Source organism: Mobula hypostoma, chromosome 6, assembly GCF_963921235.1.
Source record: "Mobula hypostoma chromosome 6, sMobHyp1.1, whole genome shotgun sequence".
Taxonomy (NCBI): domain Eukaryota; kingdom Metazoa; phylum Chordata; class Chondrichthyes; order Myliobatiformes; family Myliobatidae; genus Mobula; species Mobula hypostoma.
Genome location: NC_086102.1, coordinates 51,576,707 through 51,597,646, shown reverse-complemented (window position 1 = coordinate 51,597,646; position 20,940 = coordinate 51,576,707). Strand labels below are relative to the sequence as shown.

The 20,940-nt window shown below is 41.4% G+C and overlaps 1 protein-coding gene across 6 annotated transcripts in view; it reads left to right on the top strand.

Moving 5' to 3' along the window:
- Window positions 1-12,228: 12,228 nt before the first annotated feature.
- arl6 (ADP-ribosylation factor-like 6) overlaps window positions 12,229-20,940 on the top strand; it is a 67,926-nt gene continuing 59,214 nt past the window's right edge. For 2 of the 6 annotated variants that reach the window (XM_063049892.1, XM_063049889.1), the window contains exons 1-2: window positions 12,273-12,579; window positions 19,309-19,553. Coding sequence is in view for 1 of the 6 variants with exons in the window: in XM_063049890.1 (XP_062905960.1) it covers window positions 12,342-12,343 (2 nt within the window). In the remaining 5 variants the exon portion in view is untranslated. Of the gene's footprint in view, window positions 12,580-19,308; window positions 19,554-20,940 lie in introns of all 6 variants that reach the window. The other 4 variants (XM_063049894.1, XM_063049893.1, XM_063049890.1 and 1 more) reach the window with 4 other exon arrangements.

Sequence of the window (20,940 nt, the reverse complement as noted above, 5' to 3'; positions counted from 1 at the left end):
GCTATATACTCTGTGCCTCTCATAATCTTACAAACTGCTATCTGATCTCCCCTCAGCCTCTGTCACTCCAGAGAAGATATCATAAGTTTGTGCAATGTCTACTTATAGCACATGCCCTCTAATCCAATCAGTATCCTAGTAAAACCCTATTCTGCACCCTTTCCAAAGACTCAACATCCTTCCTATATTGGAGCAACTAGAAATGATGCAATCCACATGCAGTCTATCTGGAGTTTTAAAAAGCTGAAACATAACTACCCACTCTTGAACTTTAATTCATTGACTAATAAAGACAAACACTCTATATGGCTTCTTTACCACTCTATCAACATGTGTAGACACTTTCAGGGAATTATAAAGTTTGACCCCAAGATCCTGCTGCTAATCAACACTGTTAAGGATTCTTGCCATTAACAATGCACTGTTCTTTTACATTTGATCTCCTAAACTGCAGCAGTTCTGGTCTCCATACTTGAGGAAGGATATTCTGGCTTTGGAGGCAGTGCAGAGGAGGTTCACCAGGTTGATTCCAGGGATGAAGGGGTTAACCTATGAGGAGAGATTGAGTCGCCTGGGACTATACTCTCTGGAGTTCAGAAGAATGAGAGGGGATCTTCTAGAAACACAAAATTTTGAAAGGGATAGATAAGATAGAAGTAGGAAAGTTGATTCCATTGGTAGGTGAGACTTGAACTATAGCTCATTGCCTCAAGATTCAGGGGAGAAGATTTAGGATGGAGATGAGGAGAAACTGTTTTTTCCAGAGAGTGGTGAATCTGTGAAATTCTCTGCCCAGGGAAGCAGTTGAGGCTTCTTCACTAAATATATTTAAGAAACAGTTAGATAGGTTTTACATAGTAAGGGAATTAAGGGTTATGGGGAAAAGGCAGGTAGATGGAGCTGAGTTTATGAACAGATCAGCCATGATCTTATTGAATGGCGGGGCAGGCTCAATGGGCTGGATGGCCTACTCCTGCTCCTATTTCTTATGTTCTTATTTGGCCATGCTAAAAGCCATCTGCCATTTCTCCACCCGTATCTATAACTGATCTGTATCCCACTATATCCTTTGCCAGTCTTCTACGCTATCCATAAAACAAGCAAGCTCAGGATCATCTGCAAACTCACTAACCCATCCATCTGTGTTTTCACACAGGTCACTTATATTAAACAGCAGAAGTCCCATGGTGACATCCAGGAACTTAAAGCTATTCGCCCTTTCCACTGCTGATCCTTCGATAAGGACTGATCTATTTTCTCCCAACTTCCTCTTTCTTGAGGTGAGCTTGAACTGATTGTCAGTAAGGAGATGTTATTACCAATCTGCATTGACTGTAGTCCCCCAATAAGGAAGCAAAGGATCCAGTTACAGAGGGAGACATGCAGGTCCGAGTTCTGAAACTTTTTGAGGTGGTGTTGAATGTCATCATTATTATTTTGCAGAATTTATGGCAGACATTATGACCAGTAATTGAGTAGGTCTGGCCTGACTATTTATCTGTAATTGGTGCAATTAGAATATCAGTTACACTGCCGTTAACCTGGCTTATACACTTACAATGTTTATATTTTGTGAGAATATTAGATGAAATACTGAAATTCACATCAAATCACTTATTATCTGTAAAACCAGCAACAGATACTGTACTGGGGAAAGTTATTTCTCACAGCTATCCTCTAGATTTTGCACTTCCCAACAATCTCTCTGCATTATTTTCTCACATTGATTACCTGCAGAATACACCCGTCAGGGTGATAATTCCTCCTCTATTCCTTGGCTCTAACCAAACATGGTCTTTGTTCACTCTGCACCATCCTTTCTCTCCTGCACTGTAACATTCCACTGAATCAAAACTCTCAAATGTTTCTTCTTCCCTATCCCTCCTAAACAATGTGTGTGTAGAAATGTTAATTATCAGTCCCACCTCTGTTTGAGCCAAGTGTCTGTTATAATCATCACACCTAATTTGGACATGATTTACTAAGGCACCCTTATGCTTGTACCCCTTGCCTCAAGCCAGTCGTTGTATTTTCCTTTCTGAATAACTCCTTCCTTGCCTTCAGTTCCCAGCTTAGATTTTCAGCCTACTGATTTTTTTCCTCAGGCTCCCAACCTCCTGCCAAACTAGCTTACCACCAAAATCCAACTTCAATCTCACCAAGACACCTAACTGACTGGCATCTGCTCTACTGCTTTTGCACCCACGGATCAGGTGGGAAATCTACTGGCTAAACATAGTAAAAGGCAACATGCAGTTAAACACTGCAAGATGAATGGAAAACCCATACTTTTGCAAATCTTCCTGCCCATCTCTTCTTGGTTCAAAAATATATGGGCCACTGTCCTTGAAGCAACACACACAAAATGCTGAGGAAGTCAGCAGGCTGGGCAGCACTGTCTTTGAAGCTCTTTTTTTAAACAATTCTGATTAAGCATAGATAATTTAAATACTTATCATGAAGGCTTAATATCATTGCTGGCTTTCTAATATATCCTCTGTGCCAGTTAAACACAGTGAAAGCAGCAAAGAATAGGCAATTATTTCTGCAAATTGAAACTGGAATATTTTCTTGGCTCCAAACTGGAGTAAAGGTTTTACAGAATTACTTTGGTAAGCTGAAGCCTAAATGAAACCAGGCTGCAGCATCACCTGTTCAATGAGTTTTGTCTTCCATAAATTCTACCTGAAAATTCCAGTCATTTTTTTGTTATTGCCATTGAAGTAAAATAATAGTTTTAAAAAACAGCAGCACAGTAAATACAATGAGCAATGCAATCAGTGTTTTAATTTAGTGCATAGAGATTGAGACGGTGGGAATGACATAAATCTCACTGAGCTACCACTTCAGGAGCAGTTATAAGGCAATACAGTTATCATGGGATTTCCAGATTTATGATTATCTGTTGAGTGTTACCGTCATTTATTGTTTTATTACAGCGTTCTACCTTGTTTAGCTCTTGTCTCTAACTGTGACTCTGTGACTCTGAGCATCACTGACTGATGCAAGATCACTGATCTGAACGGTTTCCCTCTGCAGAGACTGTCTCAGCTGCATTTTTCAAGTAGCTTTTTTTTTATTTCTGTGTCCTTTTACCCAGAAAAATTTGTATTTGTTTCGTAATTTCTAGGATGTGCTGGATTATCACCAAACCACACAGTAATACATCAGGGACTCTGATTTGTCTCTTAACCTTAAGATGTTTTAGAACAAGTACTTATAAATAAAGGAAATGGTTTCTTGATTCACCAAAATGTGACCAAGACAATCCTCAAATATCCATTCCTGCAAGTGCATTTGGGAAGAGAATTAATACAAAAGAGAGCCTGATCTCAAAATTGACAGTACCTTAAATGGGGAAAACAATATATATTGCACATGCATGAGTTGATTATGTCAGGGGTCCTACCAATGCTGTAGTACTTTAGCCAAGAACACCCCAGAAGGTGGTTTAATTGCAAAAGCTATTTGCAATCAAATGTTGCAGGTTGGCATATTCTAAGGAGCATTACATGCTAATGAATACACTGAAGCTTGGTAAAGCTATTATAAAAGTTATGTAGGAAAAGGCTACAGTTTAGGGTCTCCTTCAACTAGACTTTGGATTATGTGTCAAAGCTCTCAAAACTTTGAAGGTGCATTGGTGGAATATTGATGCCATGTTAACATAATTTAATTATCTCAATCAAAAATAATTAAGTGATTGGTGGTAACACTGCAATATGTAGGCAACACTTGAGTTTGTGCATACTCAGAACTATTGTTAATTCCTCACTGAAGAATGACAAGACAAAGGTCCCCTACCAACCTGTCCCACTATACAAAATTACCCTCCAACAATATAGGTTCACAGCGGGATACTGGGAAGCCATTTCTCATGTCCTGGGCTGCACTAGTCAATAAAAACAGAGATTATTGGGGAAACTGGGAAGCCTTCAATGCACAAGCATTGAGAAAATGGATATTTGATTATCAGTCTGTCAATTCAACAGAAAACTTATTGTATACCTGGCAGCAGTGATACTTGCTTTCCCATATACTTCTGAAACCTGGGCTACTTACAGATGGTACCTCAAGGCAGTGAAAGCTAATAAAGTCGTCACCACAAAATTCTTTCAACCGACTGGAAATAACAAAGGCAATAACCTTAGCACTGAGATCCTAATTACACTCAGAGGGAAGTGCCCCACCAGGTGGATCACTTCCAAGATATAACACGGTTAGATTATAAGGACAGAGAAAAATATTCAAGGATGTGTTCAAACCCTGTTTGAAAAGTTGCACCATCCTGGACTGACTCCTGGTTATTGCCACTCCGTACCGCATAAAATGCAGAAAAAGCATTCAGATGGTATGAGGTATTCAAGGCAGTGGTTCAAAAGCACATAGAAACCTCATGTAAATGGCAAAAGGAGAGTATCTCCTCACAACTATCTGGTCTCCCACCTCATCAGGCACATCCTGCCCCATTTGTGGAAGTGCCTTGATTGGGTTCATCAGAGACCACAAAATGGTGCAGAAGCAACTTATGTTTACCTAAAAAGATGACAAATGGTGCAGAATATTACAGCAGATTAATATATTATATAATTGCAAATTTCACAAATAAAGTTCATTTCACATACATTCACCTTGAATAGAAGACCAAGAACTATTCCAAATCTCAACCATGCCCAGAAGTGCTAATGATTTTAAACATAAAGAATGAAAAAAGGATGTCTTTTCATTATTGATGCACCTTTCCTGTGGGGAGAGGCATTTTTTCTGAATTTCTCTAACTGTTCTATCATCATAAACTTATGCCCTCCCAGTAATGAGTCTAAAGCATTTTTTTTTTACAGAGTTAAATGTGTAATTTAATTGGCAGCATGGTAGTGCAGTGGTTAGCACAATGCTTTACAATACCTGTGTGTTTAATTCCCACTGTCTGTAAGGAGATTGAACGTTTTCCCCATGACTGTGTGGGCTTCCACCCTCTGTCCAAAGATGTACCAGTTTGTAGGTTAATTGGTCATTGTAAATTGTCCTGTGATTAAGCTAGGGGTAAATTGGGGGTTGGTGAGCAGTGGTGTTCAAAGGGCCAGAAGGGCCTATTCTGCACCGTATCTCAATAATTTAGCTCTCAGCTTCCTGTTCCTTCAAAACTTACCAAATCTATCCTCATAACTGAGCATCTCCCTCCATAACATCTTCAAACCTCAACTCACTCTCATGAAACTATATCGTTTTATGCAGTGACTAGAATTATGCACACCACTCTATACCCTTGACCTAACTAATGTTTTGCATAATCCAAGCACAATAACCATATCCTTGTATTCTTTCCTCCAGTTTGCCATTATAAGTGGTACAATTGTGTTTGTCAGGAAAATTACTTCATTTACTATAGATATGTGACAAATAATTTTTGGACATTCTGTGTGCTTACAATTAGCAGGGATTCATAGTAGAAATATATCACATCACTTTCAGAATTAAGGAACTAGTATATTTTCATCCCACATAGTTGTATTTCCCATCATTGCTGCTAAAAATCTGTAAGTTCTTAATTGATAGCTGTACTTAACAGAATTGTGAATAAATAGCTGCATTTAGAAATATTAAAAGTCAAGGAATTATGTTTATCTTTATAATGTATGTGTGTTTTAAGCAAGGATAGGCACAGATTATTTCAAGAGTAAATGAAAATCAAGGAAGTTATTGATGCTGAAAATCTGAAATAAAACAACCAGCAAGTCTCAGAGAATCAGTGGAAACAGAAACAGAGCTAACATTTTAAGTCGGAGTACCTTTATCTGATGGTTCCAATAACTGGTCTCCAACTATTTTTCTTTCTCCTGACCTGCTGAGTGTTACCAGCATTCCTTTATGTATTTATAGTTAGCACAGCTTTGTGCAGGGAAGATGATGCCTTACAAACCTCAAAGAGGTTTTGAGGTGGTAACTAAGAAGATTAATGAAAGGAGAACAGTAGGTGCAGGTTATATGGATTTTAGTAAAGCATATGACAAGGTTCTGCATGATAGGATGTCCAGTATAAGTATCCAAGGTAAACTTCCTCATGGGATCCAAAATTGATCGTGCATTCAGATGCAGATGGTAGTGGTTGAAGGATGCTTTCTCATTGTAAGTCTGTGATTGGTGATGTATTACAGGGATCAGTGCTATGACCAGGATTGTTTCTGATATATATTAATGATTTGGTTGCATGATAGTAAATTTGCAGATGACACAAAAGTCAGTTTGTGGATAGCTATCAAGGTTGTCTAAGGCTTCAGTTGGGCAGAGTGATGGATTATGGAATCTAATTCTGAGAAGTATATAGTGATGCATTTTGAAAAATTAAAGAGGTAAGACAATGGTAAGGTGCTCAAGAATTCTGATGAACAGTGGGACCTTAAAGGTCAGGAGTTCAATTCCACAGTTCCTCGAAAGTGGGGAACGGGACATTTAGTATGCTTGTTTTCATGAGTCAGAACACTTTAAAGTTACAAACACTGGTGAAACCACACATCAAGTTTGTGCAGTTTTTGTCACTCACTATAGCGATTATGTGATTCCACTGGAGAGTTCTGAGGAGATTTACCAAGTTGCTCCCTGGAAAGAAGTACTTTGGTTATAAGACCATAAAACCATAAGACAAAGGAGCAGAAGTTGGCCATTCGGCCCATCGAGTCTGCTCCGCCATTTTATCATGAGCTGATCCATTCTCCGATTTAGTCCCACTCCCCCGCCTTCTCACCATAACCTTTGATGCCCTGGCTACTCAGATACCTATCAATCTCTGCCTTAAATACACCCAATGACTTGGCTTCCACTGCTGCCCGTGGCAAAAAATTCCATAGATTCGCCACCCTCTGACTAAAAAAATTTCTTCGCATTTCTGTTCTGAATGGGTGCCTTTCAATCCTTAAGTCATGCCCTCTCGTACCAGACTCCCCCACCATGGGAAACAACTTTGCCACATCCACTCTGTCCATGCCTTTCAACATTCAAAATGTTTCTATGAGGTCTCCCCTCATTCTTCTAAACTCCAAGGAATACAGTCCAAGAGTGGACAAACGTTCCTCATATATTAACCCTCTCATTCCCAGAATCATTCTAGTGAATCTTCTCTGTACCCTCTCCAACGTCAGCACATCCTTTCTTAAATAAGAAGACCAAAACTGCCCACAGTACTCCAAGTGAGGTCCCACCAGTGCCTTATAGAGCCTCAACATCACATCCCTGCTCCTATACTCTATTCCTCTAGAAATGAATGCCAACATTGCATTCGCCTTCTTCACTACCGACTCAACCTGGAAGTTAACCTTAAGGGTATCCTGTACGAGGACTCCCAAGTCCCGTTTGCATCTCAGATCTTTGAATTCTTTCCCCATTTAAATAACAGTCTGCCCATTTACTTCTTCTGCCAAAGTGCATAACCATACACTTTCCAACACTGTATTTTATTTGCCACTTCTTTGCCCATTCTTCCAATCTATCCAAGTCTCTCTGCAGACTCTCCATTTCCTCAGCACCACTGGCCCCTCCACCTATCTTCATATCGTCAGCAAACTTAGCCACAAAACCATCTATTCCATAACCCAAATCGTTGATGTACAATGTAAAAAGAAGCGGCCCCAACACGGAACCCCGTGGAACACCACTGGTAACCGGCCGCCAACCAGAATAGGATCCCTTTATTCCCACTCTCTGTTTCCTGCCAATCAGCCAACGTTCTATCCACATATGTAACTTTCCCGTAATTCCATGGGCTCTTATCTTGTTAAGTAGCCTCATGCTTGGCACCTTGTTAAAGGCCACCTGAAAATCCAAATATACAACATCCACTGCATCTCCCTTGTCTAGCCTACTGGTAATTTCCTCAAAAAATTGTAATAGGTTTGTCAGGCAGGATTTTCCTTTAAGGAATCCCTGCTGAGTTCTACCTATCTTGTCATATGCCTCCAGGTAATCTGTAACCTCATCCTCGGCAATCGACTCCAACAACTTCCCAACCACCGATGTCAAGCTAACAGGTCTATAATTTATTTTTTGCTTCCTTGCCCCCTTCTTAAATAGCGGAGTGACATTTGCAACCTTCCAGTCCTCAAGAACCATGCCAGGATCTACCAACTTTTGAAAGATCATCGCTAATGCCTCCGCAATCTCCACAGCTACTTCCTTCAGAACACGAAGGTGCATTCCATCTGGTCCAGGAGATTTATCTACCTTTAGACTATTCAGCTTCCTGAGTACTTTCTCTGTCGTAATTGTGACTGTGCACACTTCTCTTCCCTGCCACCCTTGAGTGTCTGGTTTACTGCTGATGTCTTCCTCAGTGAAGACTGATGCAAAATACTCATTCAGTTCCTCCACCATCTCCTTATCTCCCATTACATTTTCTCCAGCATCATTTTCTATCGGTCCTATATCTGCTCTCACCTGTCTTTTACTCTTTACATACTTGAAAAAGCTTTTAGTATCCTCTTTGATATTATTTGCTAGCTTTCTTTCATAGTTAATCTTTTCTCTCTTGACCTTCTTAGTTTCCTTTGGCAAGGTTTTAAAAACTTCCCAATCCTCTGTCTTTCCACTAATTTTTGCTTTCTTGTATGCCCTCTCCTTTGCTTTAACTTTGGCCTTGACTTCTCTTGTCAACCATGGATGCATCCTTTTTCCATTTGAAAATTTCTTCTTTTCTGGAATATACCTGTCTTGCACCTTCCTCACTTCTCGCATAAACTCCAGCCACTGCTGCTCTGCCGTCTTTCCCGCCAGTGCCCCTTTCCAGTCAACTTTGGCCAGTTCCTCTCTCATGCCACTGTAATTTCCTTTACTCTACTGAAATACCGACACATCAGATTTCGGCTTCTCTTTTTCAAATTTCATAGTGAACTCAATCATGTTAGATCACTGTCTCCTAAGGGTTCCTTCACCTCAATCTCTCTAATCACCTCCGGTTTATTACACCAGGGGTCCCCAACCTTTTTTGCACTGTGGACCGGTTTAATATTGACAATATTCTTGCGGACCAGCCGACCGGGGGGGGGGGGGGGTAGTAGGGTTGCCAATGGACAAGAGTAGCAGTCATATTCGTTGGGTTTACCTCGAGAAAGACAACAATGGCCATGAAGCCTTGCGCAGGCACCAGTGCGCGTGCGTGTACCTGCCAATTTTTCTCTACAAATTGTTTTTGGCGATTCTGTTCGGGGGGGGGAGGGTTAATCACGACTGGAATATAGGTGATAAGTGGCTAATACACTCAATTTCATTTCTAAAAGGGTTTATCTAACGAATTTAATATTAAACACACTGCACATATTTTCCTCGATTGAATATAGTGATGTCAATTATCAGGGGAGGACAGGGGAGCTTGAAGTAAGTGTTGAACGAACTTCCAGCAAAAGTGGGAGAGGCAGGTTCGATATTAACATTTAAAGAAAAATTCGACAGGTATATGGACAGGAAAGGAATGTAGGGTTATGGGCTGAGTGCAGGTCAGTGGGACTAGGTGAGAGTAAGAGTTCGGCACGGACTAGAAGGGCAGAGATTGCCTGTTTTCGTGCTGTAATTGTTATATGGTTATATAAATAACTTATAAGCCAACGGCATCATAACATTTTAAATAACATTTGGATATTAAACACACAGCACATATTTTCCCCGTATGAACACATAAAATTATTGCAACACACCAATATCGCTGAGTCAGTGGGAGCCCTGGGCTTGTTTTCCTGCAACAAGATGGTCCTATCGAGGGGTGACGGGAGACAGTGATACTCCAAGGGGGTTCTTTATGTCCAGTCTATTCCACAATTTAGTTTTCGTTGCATTCATTGCAGAAAACTCTGCTTGACAGCGATATGATGTTGGAAATGGAAGCAACGTTTTCAGTGCTTTCCTGACTATCTCAGGATATTTAGCCTTGACTTTGATCCAGAATGCCGGCAGAGATGTTATGTCAAACATACTTTTCAGCCCGCCATAATTTGCAAGCTTGAGGAGTTGATCTCCTTCCCGTGCTGACATGGATGACGCGCGGGTAATAACCTCGCGTGCGTTCAAGCTCAACAGTGGGTGTGACAGGGAACGAGGAAAGGTGCAGCTAACTCCTATCGCCAAATCATATCGTTTCCTCGCGACCCGGTAGCGCATGCTTTGCGGCCCGGTGGTTGGGGACCGCTGCATTACACGACACCCAGTCCAGTACAGCCGATCCCCTAGTGGGCTCAACAACAAGCTGTTCTAAAAAGCCATCTCGCAGACATTCTATAAATTCTCTCTCTTGAGATCCAGTGCCGACCTGATTTTCCCAATCCATTCACATGTTAAAATTCCCCAGAATTATCATAACACTGCCCTTCTGACAAGCCTTTTCTATTTCCTGTTGTAATTTGTAGTCCACATCACTGCAGCTGTTTGGAGGCCAATAAATAACTACCATCAGGGTCCTTTTACCCCTGCGATTTCTTAGCTCAACCCATAAAGATTCTGCACCTTCCGATCCTATATCACTTCTTTCTAATGATTTAATATCATTTCTTACCAATAAAGCCACGCCTCCCCCTCTGCCTACCTTCCTATCCTTCCAATACACCGTGTATCCTTGGACGTTCAGCTCCCAGAGATATGTATCCTTTAGCCACATCTCAGTGATGGCCACAATATCATACCTGCCAATCTGTAGCTGTACGACAAGATCATCCACCTTATTCCTTATGCTGCGTACATTTAAGTATAACACCTTAAGGCCAGTATTTGGTACTTTTCACTTTGATTTCACTGCAACTTTATTGCACTGCAACTCATCCCAATGGCTACACATTTACCCCATCACCTGCCTGTCTTTCCTGACATCTTTACTGCTCACTATCTTAGATTTATTTCTGTTTTCCCCTTCCTCTGCTCTGTCATTCCAGGTCCCATCCCCCTGCAATGTTAGTTTAAACCCTCCCTAACAGCTCTATTAAACTTTCCCGCCAGGATATTGGTCCCCTTCAGGTTCAAGTGTAACCTGTCCTTTTTGAACAGGTCATACTTCCCCCAGAAGAGATCCCAATTATCCAAGAATCTGAAGCCCTGCCCCCTGCACCAGTCTCTCAGCCACGCATTCATCTGCCTGATCCTACTATTCTTGCCCTCGCTAGCACGTGGCACAGGTAGCAATCCCGAGATTACTACCCCGGAGGTCCTGCTTCTCAGCTTCCTTCGTAACTCCTGGAAATCTCTCTACAGGACCTCCTCCCTTGTCCTATCTATGTCATTGGTACCAACATGTACCAATACAACTGGCTGCTCACCCTCCCCCTTCAGAATATTCAGGACCCGATCCGAGACATCCCGTACCCTGGCACCTGGGAGGCAACACACCATGCTGGTATCTCTATCAGGCTCACCGAATCTCCTGTCTGTTCCCCTGACTATGGAATCCCCTATGACTACCGCATTCCTCTTCTCCCTCCTTCTCTCCTGCACAACAGCGCCAGAGACCCAGTCACCGTGGGCATTCCCTATCTGGTCATCCCCCTCAACAGCATCCAGAACAAGATATGTTATGGATGAAAGCTGGGCTTTGCTTTCCCCAGATTTTGATATACATTCCCATGGTAAGTATACCAAAATCAAGAGGACATAGATTTCAAATCAGAACGTTTGAGCGGTTTTTGTTTACAGTGATTGATAACTGGAACTTAATATCAGAGGAGATGGTGGAATCAGATACCATTATTATAGTTAAGAGACATTTAGAACGCTTGAGTATAGAATTATATGGCCTTAATTTAGGCAAATGGTGTGGTTATGGATTCGAAGGGCCCCTTTTGGTGCTGCCAACTCTAAGACTCTATTGTTTTAACCCAGGCAGGAGTTTGGCGGTGGAAATTCTGGTTAAGAAACTGTACAGGATGCAGCTGAAACGACTGGCCGTGGACAGAGCTGTAGGCGCACACTGATGTAGCTGAGCTGAAACAAATTCCAACGGGTTGGGGACCGGAGGCCGTCCGAACAGATACCACAAAGGGACTCCGGTCTCGTCCTCTACAAAGCCACTTGCACGACCGCCTTCTTACTTATTTCTCTCAGACTCCCGACCTGTAACCTTAATGCATCTTCTCTTTCCACAAATGCTGCATAACATACCAACCACTTTCTGTTTTTAACACACCTTACTTCGAATTACGGTGCCTGCAGAAAGAACGATAGTCCAGCCCGCCCCTCTGACGTCGCGTTCACTTCCGACAACCACCGGAAGCTTGGCCTGGCTCTCCCTCAGGTGGTAAGAGGTTGCTCCTTAGCAACGCGATTTCGGGCTGTAAATAGACGTTGGGTAGAGGCGGCTTACGCTAAGCTGAGCGAGGATGTGCGTACTCGTAAACTGGATTCTTTGACTTGCATGCTACTGGTTGCTATTTTATTTTTCACGTCTTTGGAACACGCTACTACTTTCAGTAATGCCAGGATTCCAGCAGATTTAGTGCTCCGGTTCAGGGTGATCAGGGAGGTTGGGCGGTGAAGGGGACTGCAGTTGCTTTGAGGGGAGAGTTGAGCAGAAAAGGACCAGTTGCCTACAGACAATCCATTGAAAGAACAGATCTGGTAAGTATTTTATATGCGAATTTAATGATGGAAATGGACAGACCAGTGGAGCACCTTCAACCCTCTGGAGTGAACTATAAAGCAATAACATTAATTGAAATCATGGCTACCTATTTCATTATTAACAACCAGCTTTTACAACCGCTGTCATTGACGTGAATGATATTTCAATAACATTGTTACAACTTGTTTTTATATAATTTTCATGAAGTAACATATCCCAAGATAACAGAAATGTTTTTGAGAAAATGTTGGCAGCCCAAAGGACTGATAACCGGGATAGGTATGTTTAGGATGCATTTTAAAAGAGAAGCTTTGATCATGAATTCCATTTGTTATATGGCTGAAGTCATTGGAGCTTGTGAGTCGATCAGAGAAAAACTGCAAATGGGTAAGAGGAGCACAGACATCCCAGGAAGAACTAAATGAGAAAGTGAGACATAAATGAATTTGAAATCTTGGAGAGGATTTTTAAAACCAAAGTCTTCGTAAACTAAAACTGAAAGGTTGGAGATTCCTCACATTGGCACTGGAGTGGTCATCACAAAATTATGAATATGTATTTAAGTGATTCATTAGTAAATAAACTGGTGAAAGGATGGAATTGGTGAAGTTACAAAGGAGGATCATGTGACATTGGAAATGGAGGGAATATTGGGATCCTCAAAGAAGTTTTGATATAGAAACATAGAAAATAGGTGCAGGAGTAGGCTATTCGGCCCTTCGGCCCTTCGAGCCTGCACCGCCATTCAGTATGATCATGGCTGATCATCCAACTCAGAACCCTGTACCAGCCTTCCCTCCATACCCCCTGATCCCTTTAGCCACAAGGGCCTTTGTCAATATGTCATTGAATGATAGGCAAAATAGAGAGACAAAGGCAATGGTTTGGGAATAAGTTGGGAATAGGCACATTGCAGGAGCTAAAGATGATAACCTTAGTGTTCTCAATGTTTAATTAAAATAAATCATTTCTCATCCAGAGATGAATGTCAGATAAACATGGGAGAATGTTCAATTATAGAGTTGAATGTGACAAGTGTTGACATGGATCCTGCCAAGTTGCACAATGGAGGTTTTGGGAGACTTGGTGTAAAGAAATGGCAGTTTTTTTGGCTCTTTAAAAATGCCAGATGTAGTTTGTGTAGCATCCCATTCCATAGATTCATATACAGAAATCCAGGTTTGCACTCCAGTGTAGATACTCACTGTGCATCATTGATGGCCATTTGGCCAGAGCTCTTGGAAATAAAAGCCTATTTGAAGGAAGACTAGAATTTTTCCAGTAAATACAGTGCCTGTCCCTACTGCTTGGAAAACACTTTTTTTTGTTAATAATGTCATGTGAGAAATCTTACTTCTTTCCAAAACCAATCCTTCCAATTCATTTGTATATTGTACCAAGTTCTTAGGATCCTGTTTACTAATAGAAAATTGTTAATGTGATTAAATTTTTTTTGGTAACAGAAATATTTAGATTAACTAAATTAAATATGCTAATTTTGGATTTGGTTGAGGAAAGTGCTCAAAATGGATGAAAGTGAGACATATTGGACAGGGGGAAACAACATAAAATTAAACAGAAAAGATTAAAGCAGAAAGTGGGAGAATTGCAGATTGAAGCCAGTACTGTGTCAATACTTAAAAACAACTAGGGCAAATAGTTAATGCAAAGAAAAATAACAGTAAGAACAGTGTGTAATCCCTATTTTTGACTCAGCTGGTTTTTGTAGATAGAGTGGTATAATGGGCTGTGCTGATCAAACCCATACAATTTGAGTGTCCAGGGATTGTGTACAAGTACAATAAAGTAACTTAAGCCTAATTTATTATCATAAAATAGAAAATAACAAATAAACCACACAAAATACTATGTAGTAAGTCATAATGATTTCAGGGCTCATGATTCTTAGTCACCACTTGATTGTCGCTGTTGTTGAGGGAACTCACTAGTGAAATCACCCCAAGTTCTATGCACCGATTGTGATCTCCAGCCCAGGTGAACTCCAAAGAACCCAGGGAAAGGTACTCCAATAAGTACGAGTTCCACGAGCATAGAGAAACACAGAGACCGACAAACCCTTTGATCTTTTTTTCTCATGTCATTAGCTCAGCTTGGTTTGTTTCATTCAAACAATACATGTGTTCATTAAGACCATGTTCAACGGTGTTCAGTGGTAGACACTTCAATGGTCACTTCTTGTCCACCAATGTTTTGGACTTACAGAAGGGCATTAATTTTGCATATAAGCAATAAACCTGTGTCCATCAAGCCAATTTGACAGACGCTCAGGCTACGTCCACACTAGACCGGATAATTTTGAAAACGCCGGTCTCGAATAAAAACAACAGGCGTCCACACTAGGCGTTTTTCAAAATATGTCTGTCCACATTAAAACGGATATTTGGGCAAATCTACTCCTACTGGGCATGCGCAGACACATCTACAGAAAACAAGTGAAGAGGAAACGGTATAATATTTACATTTCCATGGCGGCGTTGTGCTATTTCCTTTGGTCAAAAACTAGAGTACCAACAGCAACAGCGAAAGAAAGTTTTCAACAATGTCTTCAAGGAATACAAAGAAAACCACTGCTGGAAAAAGCAGACCAGACTTCTTCGTTGAGACAGACAATGAAGTTGAGCCGTTTTTGCGAGTTACAAACAAGTACGAAGTCAGCAAAGCAGTGGAGAACGTGGAGATGATTAACTCCAAACAAGCTATTAAAGTAGACAGTAAAGTAAACAACACATGCATGAAGCCATCCTCTACCCAAGATCAGCAAGAGAGTGGAATCTTCTGCTGCCAGACCTGCGCAGTATTTCTGACATTAATATTTTTAAAGATAGACTTAATCAAATCAATTTAGGGGATCTGGTCAAAAAAGCTCACTTTACAATTTAACTCTCACACCGTTCACACCGACTGCGTGTTATAACAGCCGTCCGGAAGTGCTTGCACAGTACCAAGCAGAAGCAGAAAAAGCATTGTTGTTGTGGTGTTGTCATAATAGCGTTTTTAAGTATTTCTGTTTACCCCGTCCACACTACAATGCGCAACAATCGTTTTCAAGTTTACACTCTCTGGAGAGTGTTTTAGAAAAGCTCCGTTTTCAGGAGATGAAAACGCCATTTCAATGTGGATGGAGGGTCAAAGCGAAGAGAAAAAGCTTCGTTTTCAAGATTATCCGGCGTAGTGTCGATGTAGCCTAAGAAAGAATCCATCAGCCTAGCTTTCAAAGTGACCAACGGGCACTTAGTCATTAACAGACATTCTCATGTTAATGGTGCCTAAGACTAAGAAATAATCCATCTGCTATCAACAAACATTAGAGATTAACAAATCTACAGTGTTTACCTTATATAGTGAGCTCACAAAGAGTTAAATTGTTGGAACTGTTCAGGCATTCATTCAATGGTTTACGAAATTTGACATAACACAATTGGTGATTTGTTTATTTTGCATGCTGGTTGAAAATTTCCACAGGAAAATCTGTATTTATTTGGTAGCCCAAGAATTTTGATCAAATTCTAATTCGAAACCAAAAAGGAAGAGATAAAGTTCAAAATAAGAGGTCACTTATAACTTGTAGTAGAAATTCATAATTATTGTTGTCATCGAGGTGCTGTCAGTTATAAATCTTTTCAGCTGTTGTGCTTTCTGTTAAGTACCTCAAGAGTATCACTGGTAGGCATCTGGGTGAAGGCTCATCTCCTTCTAGCATATGTGGGAGGGAAGGGTTAGATCAATCTTAGAGTAGGTTAAAGGTCGGCACAACATTGTGGGTTGAAGGGCCTGTACTGTGCTGTACTGCTCTATGTTCTGTGTTATGTGCTGCAAGGTCTATAATGTGGAGAATAAATCCAGCTTCAAATCTCATTTAAAAATAAAGTACTCCAATGGACTAAGGCTCAGGGCCATGATGAAAAGCATGTTATTATCCATCATATATGTGTGGCGTATGGCCAAGTGGTTAAGGTGTCGGTCTAGTGATCTGAAGGTCACTAGTTTGAGCCTCAGCTGAGGCAGCGTGTTGTGTCCTTGAGCAAGGCACTTAACCACACATTGCTCTGCGACGACACTGGTGCCAAGCTGTATAGGTCCTAATGCCCTTCCCTTGGACAACATCGGTGGCGTGGAGAGGGGAGACTTGCAGCGTGGGTAACTGCCGGTCTTCTATACAACCTTGCCCAGGCCTGCACCCTGGAAACATTCCAAGGCGCAAATCCATGGTTTCACGAGACTAATGGATGCCTATTTTTATCCATTATATGCATCAAAACCGAATTTCTATTTTTACTAACCATTGTGGCAAATTTTGAAATAGTGGCATTGAAAACTGATCATAGAACTTGCATAAGATTTTTTTAGTTTACTCAAAAGTTCAAAGTAAATTTATTATCGAAATATGTATATGTCTCCATATACTCCCTTGTGTGGGCATGTGGCCAAGTGGTTAAGGCATTCAACTAGCGACCTGAAGGTCATGAGTTCGAGCCCCAGCCGAGGCAGAGTGTTGTGTCCTTGAGCAAGGCACTTAATCACACAGTGCTCTGCAGCAACGACACTGGTGCCAAGCTGTATCGGCCCTTGCCCTTCCCTTGGACAATGTTGGTGTCGTGGAGAGGGGAGACTTGCAGCATGGGCAACTGCCGGTCTTCCACACAACCTTGTCCAGGCCTGCACCCTGGAGAGTGAAGACTTTCCAGGCGCAGATCCATGGTCTCGTAAGACTAACGATGTCTTTATACTACCTTGAGATTCATTTTCTTGCAGGCATTTACAGTAGAACAAAAATACAATAGAATTACTGAAAAATTTCACACAAAGGCCGACAAGCAACTAATATACAAAAGAAGGCAAACTGTACAAATACAAAAAATAAATAATACTCAAAACATGAGTTGTAGAGACCTTGAAAGCAAGTCCATAGGTTTTGGAATCAGTTCAGAGTTGAGATTATTCATGTTGGTTCAGGAACCTGATGGCTGAAGGATAAAAGCTGTTACTGAATCTGGTGGTATAGGACACAAGATCCCTGTACGTCATTCCTGATGGCAGCAGTGAGAAGACAGCATGGCCTGGTGGTGGGTTTCCTTGCTGATGGATCTGCTTGGCAGCGTTCCTTGTAGATGGGCTCAGTGGTAGAGAGGGCTTTGCCTGTGATGGACTGGGCTGTATCCACCACTTTTTATAGGCTTTTCCATTCCTGAACATTAGTGCTTCTATACCAGGCCATTGTGCAAGAAGTCAGGATACTCTCCACTATCCATGTATAGAAGTTTGTCAAAGTTAGGTGACATGCTGATTCTGCACAAACTTGTAAGGTAGTAGAGGTGCTGTTGTGCCTTTTTTGTAATGGCACTTGTGTGCAGGTCCCAAGACAGTTCATCTTGTATGATAACACTAGGAAATGTAAGATTATTGATCCTCTCCACCTCTGATTCTCCAGTGAGAACTCTGTCGTGGACCTCCAGTTTCCCCTTGTTGTAGTCAATAATCAGCGCTTTGGTTTTGCTGATGTTGAGTGAGAGGTTGTTATTGTGATATAATTCAACCAGATTATCATTCTCTCTCTTATATGCCAATTCACTTCCTTCAGTTAGTCCTGACGAAGGGTCTCGGCCTGAAACGTCGACTGTCCCTCTTCCTAGAGATGCTGCCTGGCCTGCTGCGATCACCAGCAACTTTGATGTGTGTTGCTTGAATTTCCAGCATCTGCAGAATTCCTCGTGTTTGCGTAATTAAGAAAGCTTATGGGGTGTTAGCTTTCATAAGTCGAGGGATAGAGTTTAAGGGTCGCGATGTAATGATGCAGCTCTATGAAACTCTGGTTAGGCCATACTTGGAGTACTGTGTCCAGTTCTGGTCGCCTCACTATAGGAAGGATGTGGAAGCATTGGAAAGGGTACAAAGGAGATTTACCAGGATGCTGCCTGGTTTAGAGAGTATGCATTATGATCAGAGATTCTCTCTTTGGAGAGAAGGAGGATGAGAGGAGATGTGATAGAGGTATACAAGATATTACGAGGAATAGATAGAGTGGATAGCCAGTGCCTCTTCCCCAGGGCACCACTGCTCAGTACAAGAGGACATGGCTTTAAGGTAAGAGGTGGGAAGTTCAAGGGGGATATTAGAGGAAGGTTTTTTACTCAGAGAGTGGTTGGTGCGTGGAATGCACTGCCTGAGTCAGTGGCGGAGGCAGATACACTAGTGAAATTTAAGAGACTACTAGACAGGTATATGGAGGAATTTAAGGTGGGGGGTTATATACGGGAGGCAGGGTTTGAGGGTCGGCACATCATTGTGGGCCGAAGGGCCTGTAATGTGTTGTACTATTCTATGTTCTATATTCTAATTCATCACCACCTTTGATTTGGCCAACAACAGTGGTGTCATCAACAAACTTAAATATGACATTGAAACTGTATTAAGTCGTAGGTATAAAACAACAGAGCAAGGGGCTAGCACACAGCCTTGTGGTGCCCCTGTGCTGATGACAATTGTGGAAGAGATGTTGTTGCAAATCCATACTAACTGGGGTCTGCAAATGAGAAAGTCAAGGGTCCGGTTGCACAAGGGGGTATTGAGACCTAGGTCTTACAGCTTAGTGATTTGTTTTGAGGGAATTATACTGTTGAATGTTGATCTGTATTCAATGAGGAACATCCTGATATATTAACTGTCCAAATGTTTCTTCACATATCTTGCTTGGTTTTGCTTTGTAGGTGGTGATAGTTTTCAAGCTCCACCACAACTGTCAAGCATCCTCCTGTGATTTGAATTTGGTTCGGAATTGCCAGTTCACATGTGGGTTGGCTTTCCCGAGGTCATACCTGGACCTCTTATAGCTTCCTAAGTTGCCAGTCCTGAATGCCACTGATCTATCCCTCAGCAAATTGCGGATCCCTTTGTTCATTCAGGGCTTCTGATGGGAAATACGCTGAATAGATTTGAAGGGACACGTTCATCTGTGAGTATCTTTATGAAGTCTGTGACAATGATGGCATATTCAAGATTGTTTAATGTCATTTCCAGTACACAATTGTAAAGGATGAAATAATTATTACACCGGCTCTGACGCAGCACAAAAAAACACAATAAGATGAAGAACACAATAATAAAAAACACAGAAAATATAAATACATAAGATTTCTTATATGTGAAGATTGATTTTATGTCCATAAAGTGATGCTAGGCACAGCAATGTCTGTTCATAAGGTGACTGACAGGAAATGATAAAGTAGTGGTGGTTGGGGGTGTAGGGGGGTGGATTAGTGGGTGGAGGTGTTGATCAACCTTATTGCTTGGGGAAAGTTACTTTTTTGTCTGGTGGTCCTTGTGTGGATGCAACATAGCCTCCTCCCTGAGCTGGGTGGATGGGATCTCCCATGATATTGCTGGCCGTTTTCCAGCAGCTTTCTGAATATGCGTCCTTGTTGGCAGGGAGGCTGGTGCTTGTGAAGCATTGGGCAGTTTTGACTACCCATTGTAGAACCTTCCTGTCCTCTGTAGTGCAGTTTTCATACCATGCAGTGATGCATCTTGTTAGGTTGCTCTCTACCGCACATCTCTAGAATGATGTGAGTATAGATGTGCACAGATGAATATGTATTCATTCAGGTCCTCTAATGAGACCTTGAACATGGCCCAGTCCACCACTCGAAGCAATTCCATAGCCAGTTCTCTGTCTCCCATGATCATCTCTTTGTTGTTCTTACCTCTGGTGCCTTGCTCTTTCCTCTCTGCCTGTATGCAGATAGGAGATTATCAGATTTCCAGAAATGCAGTCTATGAATGGAGCAGTAGGCATCCCTAATGGTAGTGTAGCAGTGGTCGAGGGTTTTATGCCTCCTGGTGCTGCAGGTGATATGCTGATGGTAATTGGGCAGTGATTTCTTCAAGCAAACCTGATTGAAGTCCTCTGCAAGGATAAGAAAGGCATCAGACATTCTCAGCTAAAATAGTTATCACTCAAGTTACTGTCATTGCAAGTGGACACAGACAAACTTCCTGGATAGGTATGATTTTTAATGGTTTAAATATATTTTAAATCCAAAAAGCTGTAGACATTGGAAAGTTGAATTTGAAAATAATCTTATGGCCGGGAAGTTCAGCATCTATGGAAAGAAAAAGAGAGTTACAAAAATTAAAAGTTATGGGAGAAAAGCAGGAAAGTTGACTTGAAACAGCCATAATTCCATGATTGGTGGAACATGTTAAAAAGCTGCATGACGTACTGCTGTTTCTATTTATGATTTTCACATTTAGAGTCAAAAACACTTCATCAGATGTGGAGAAGTGAAGGAAATTAGATTTAAGTTGCTGAGAAGTTGGGGTGGAATGGTTGAGCAAAGGGA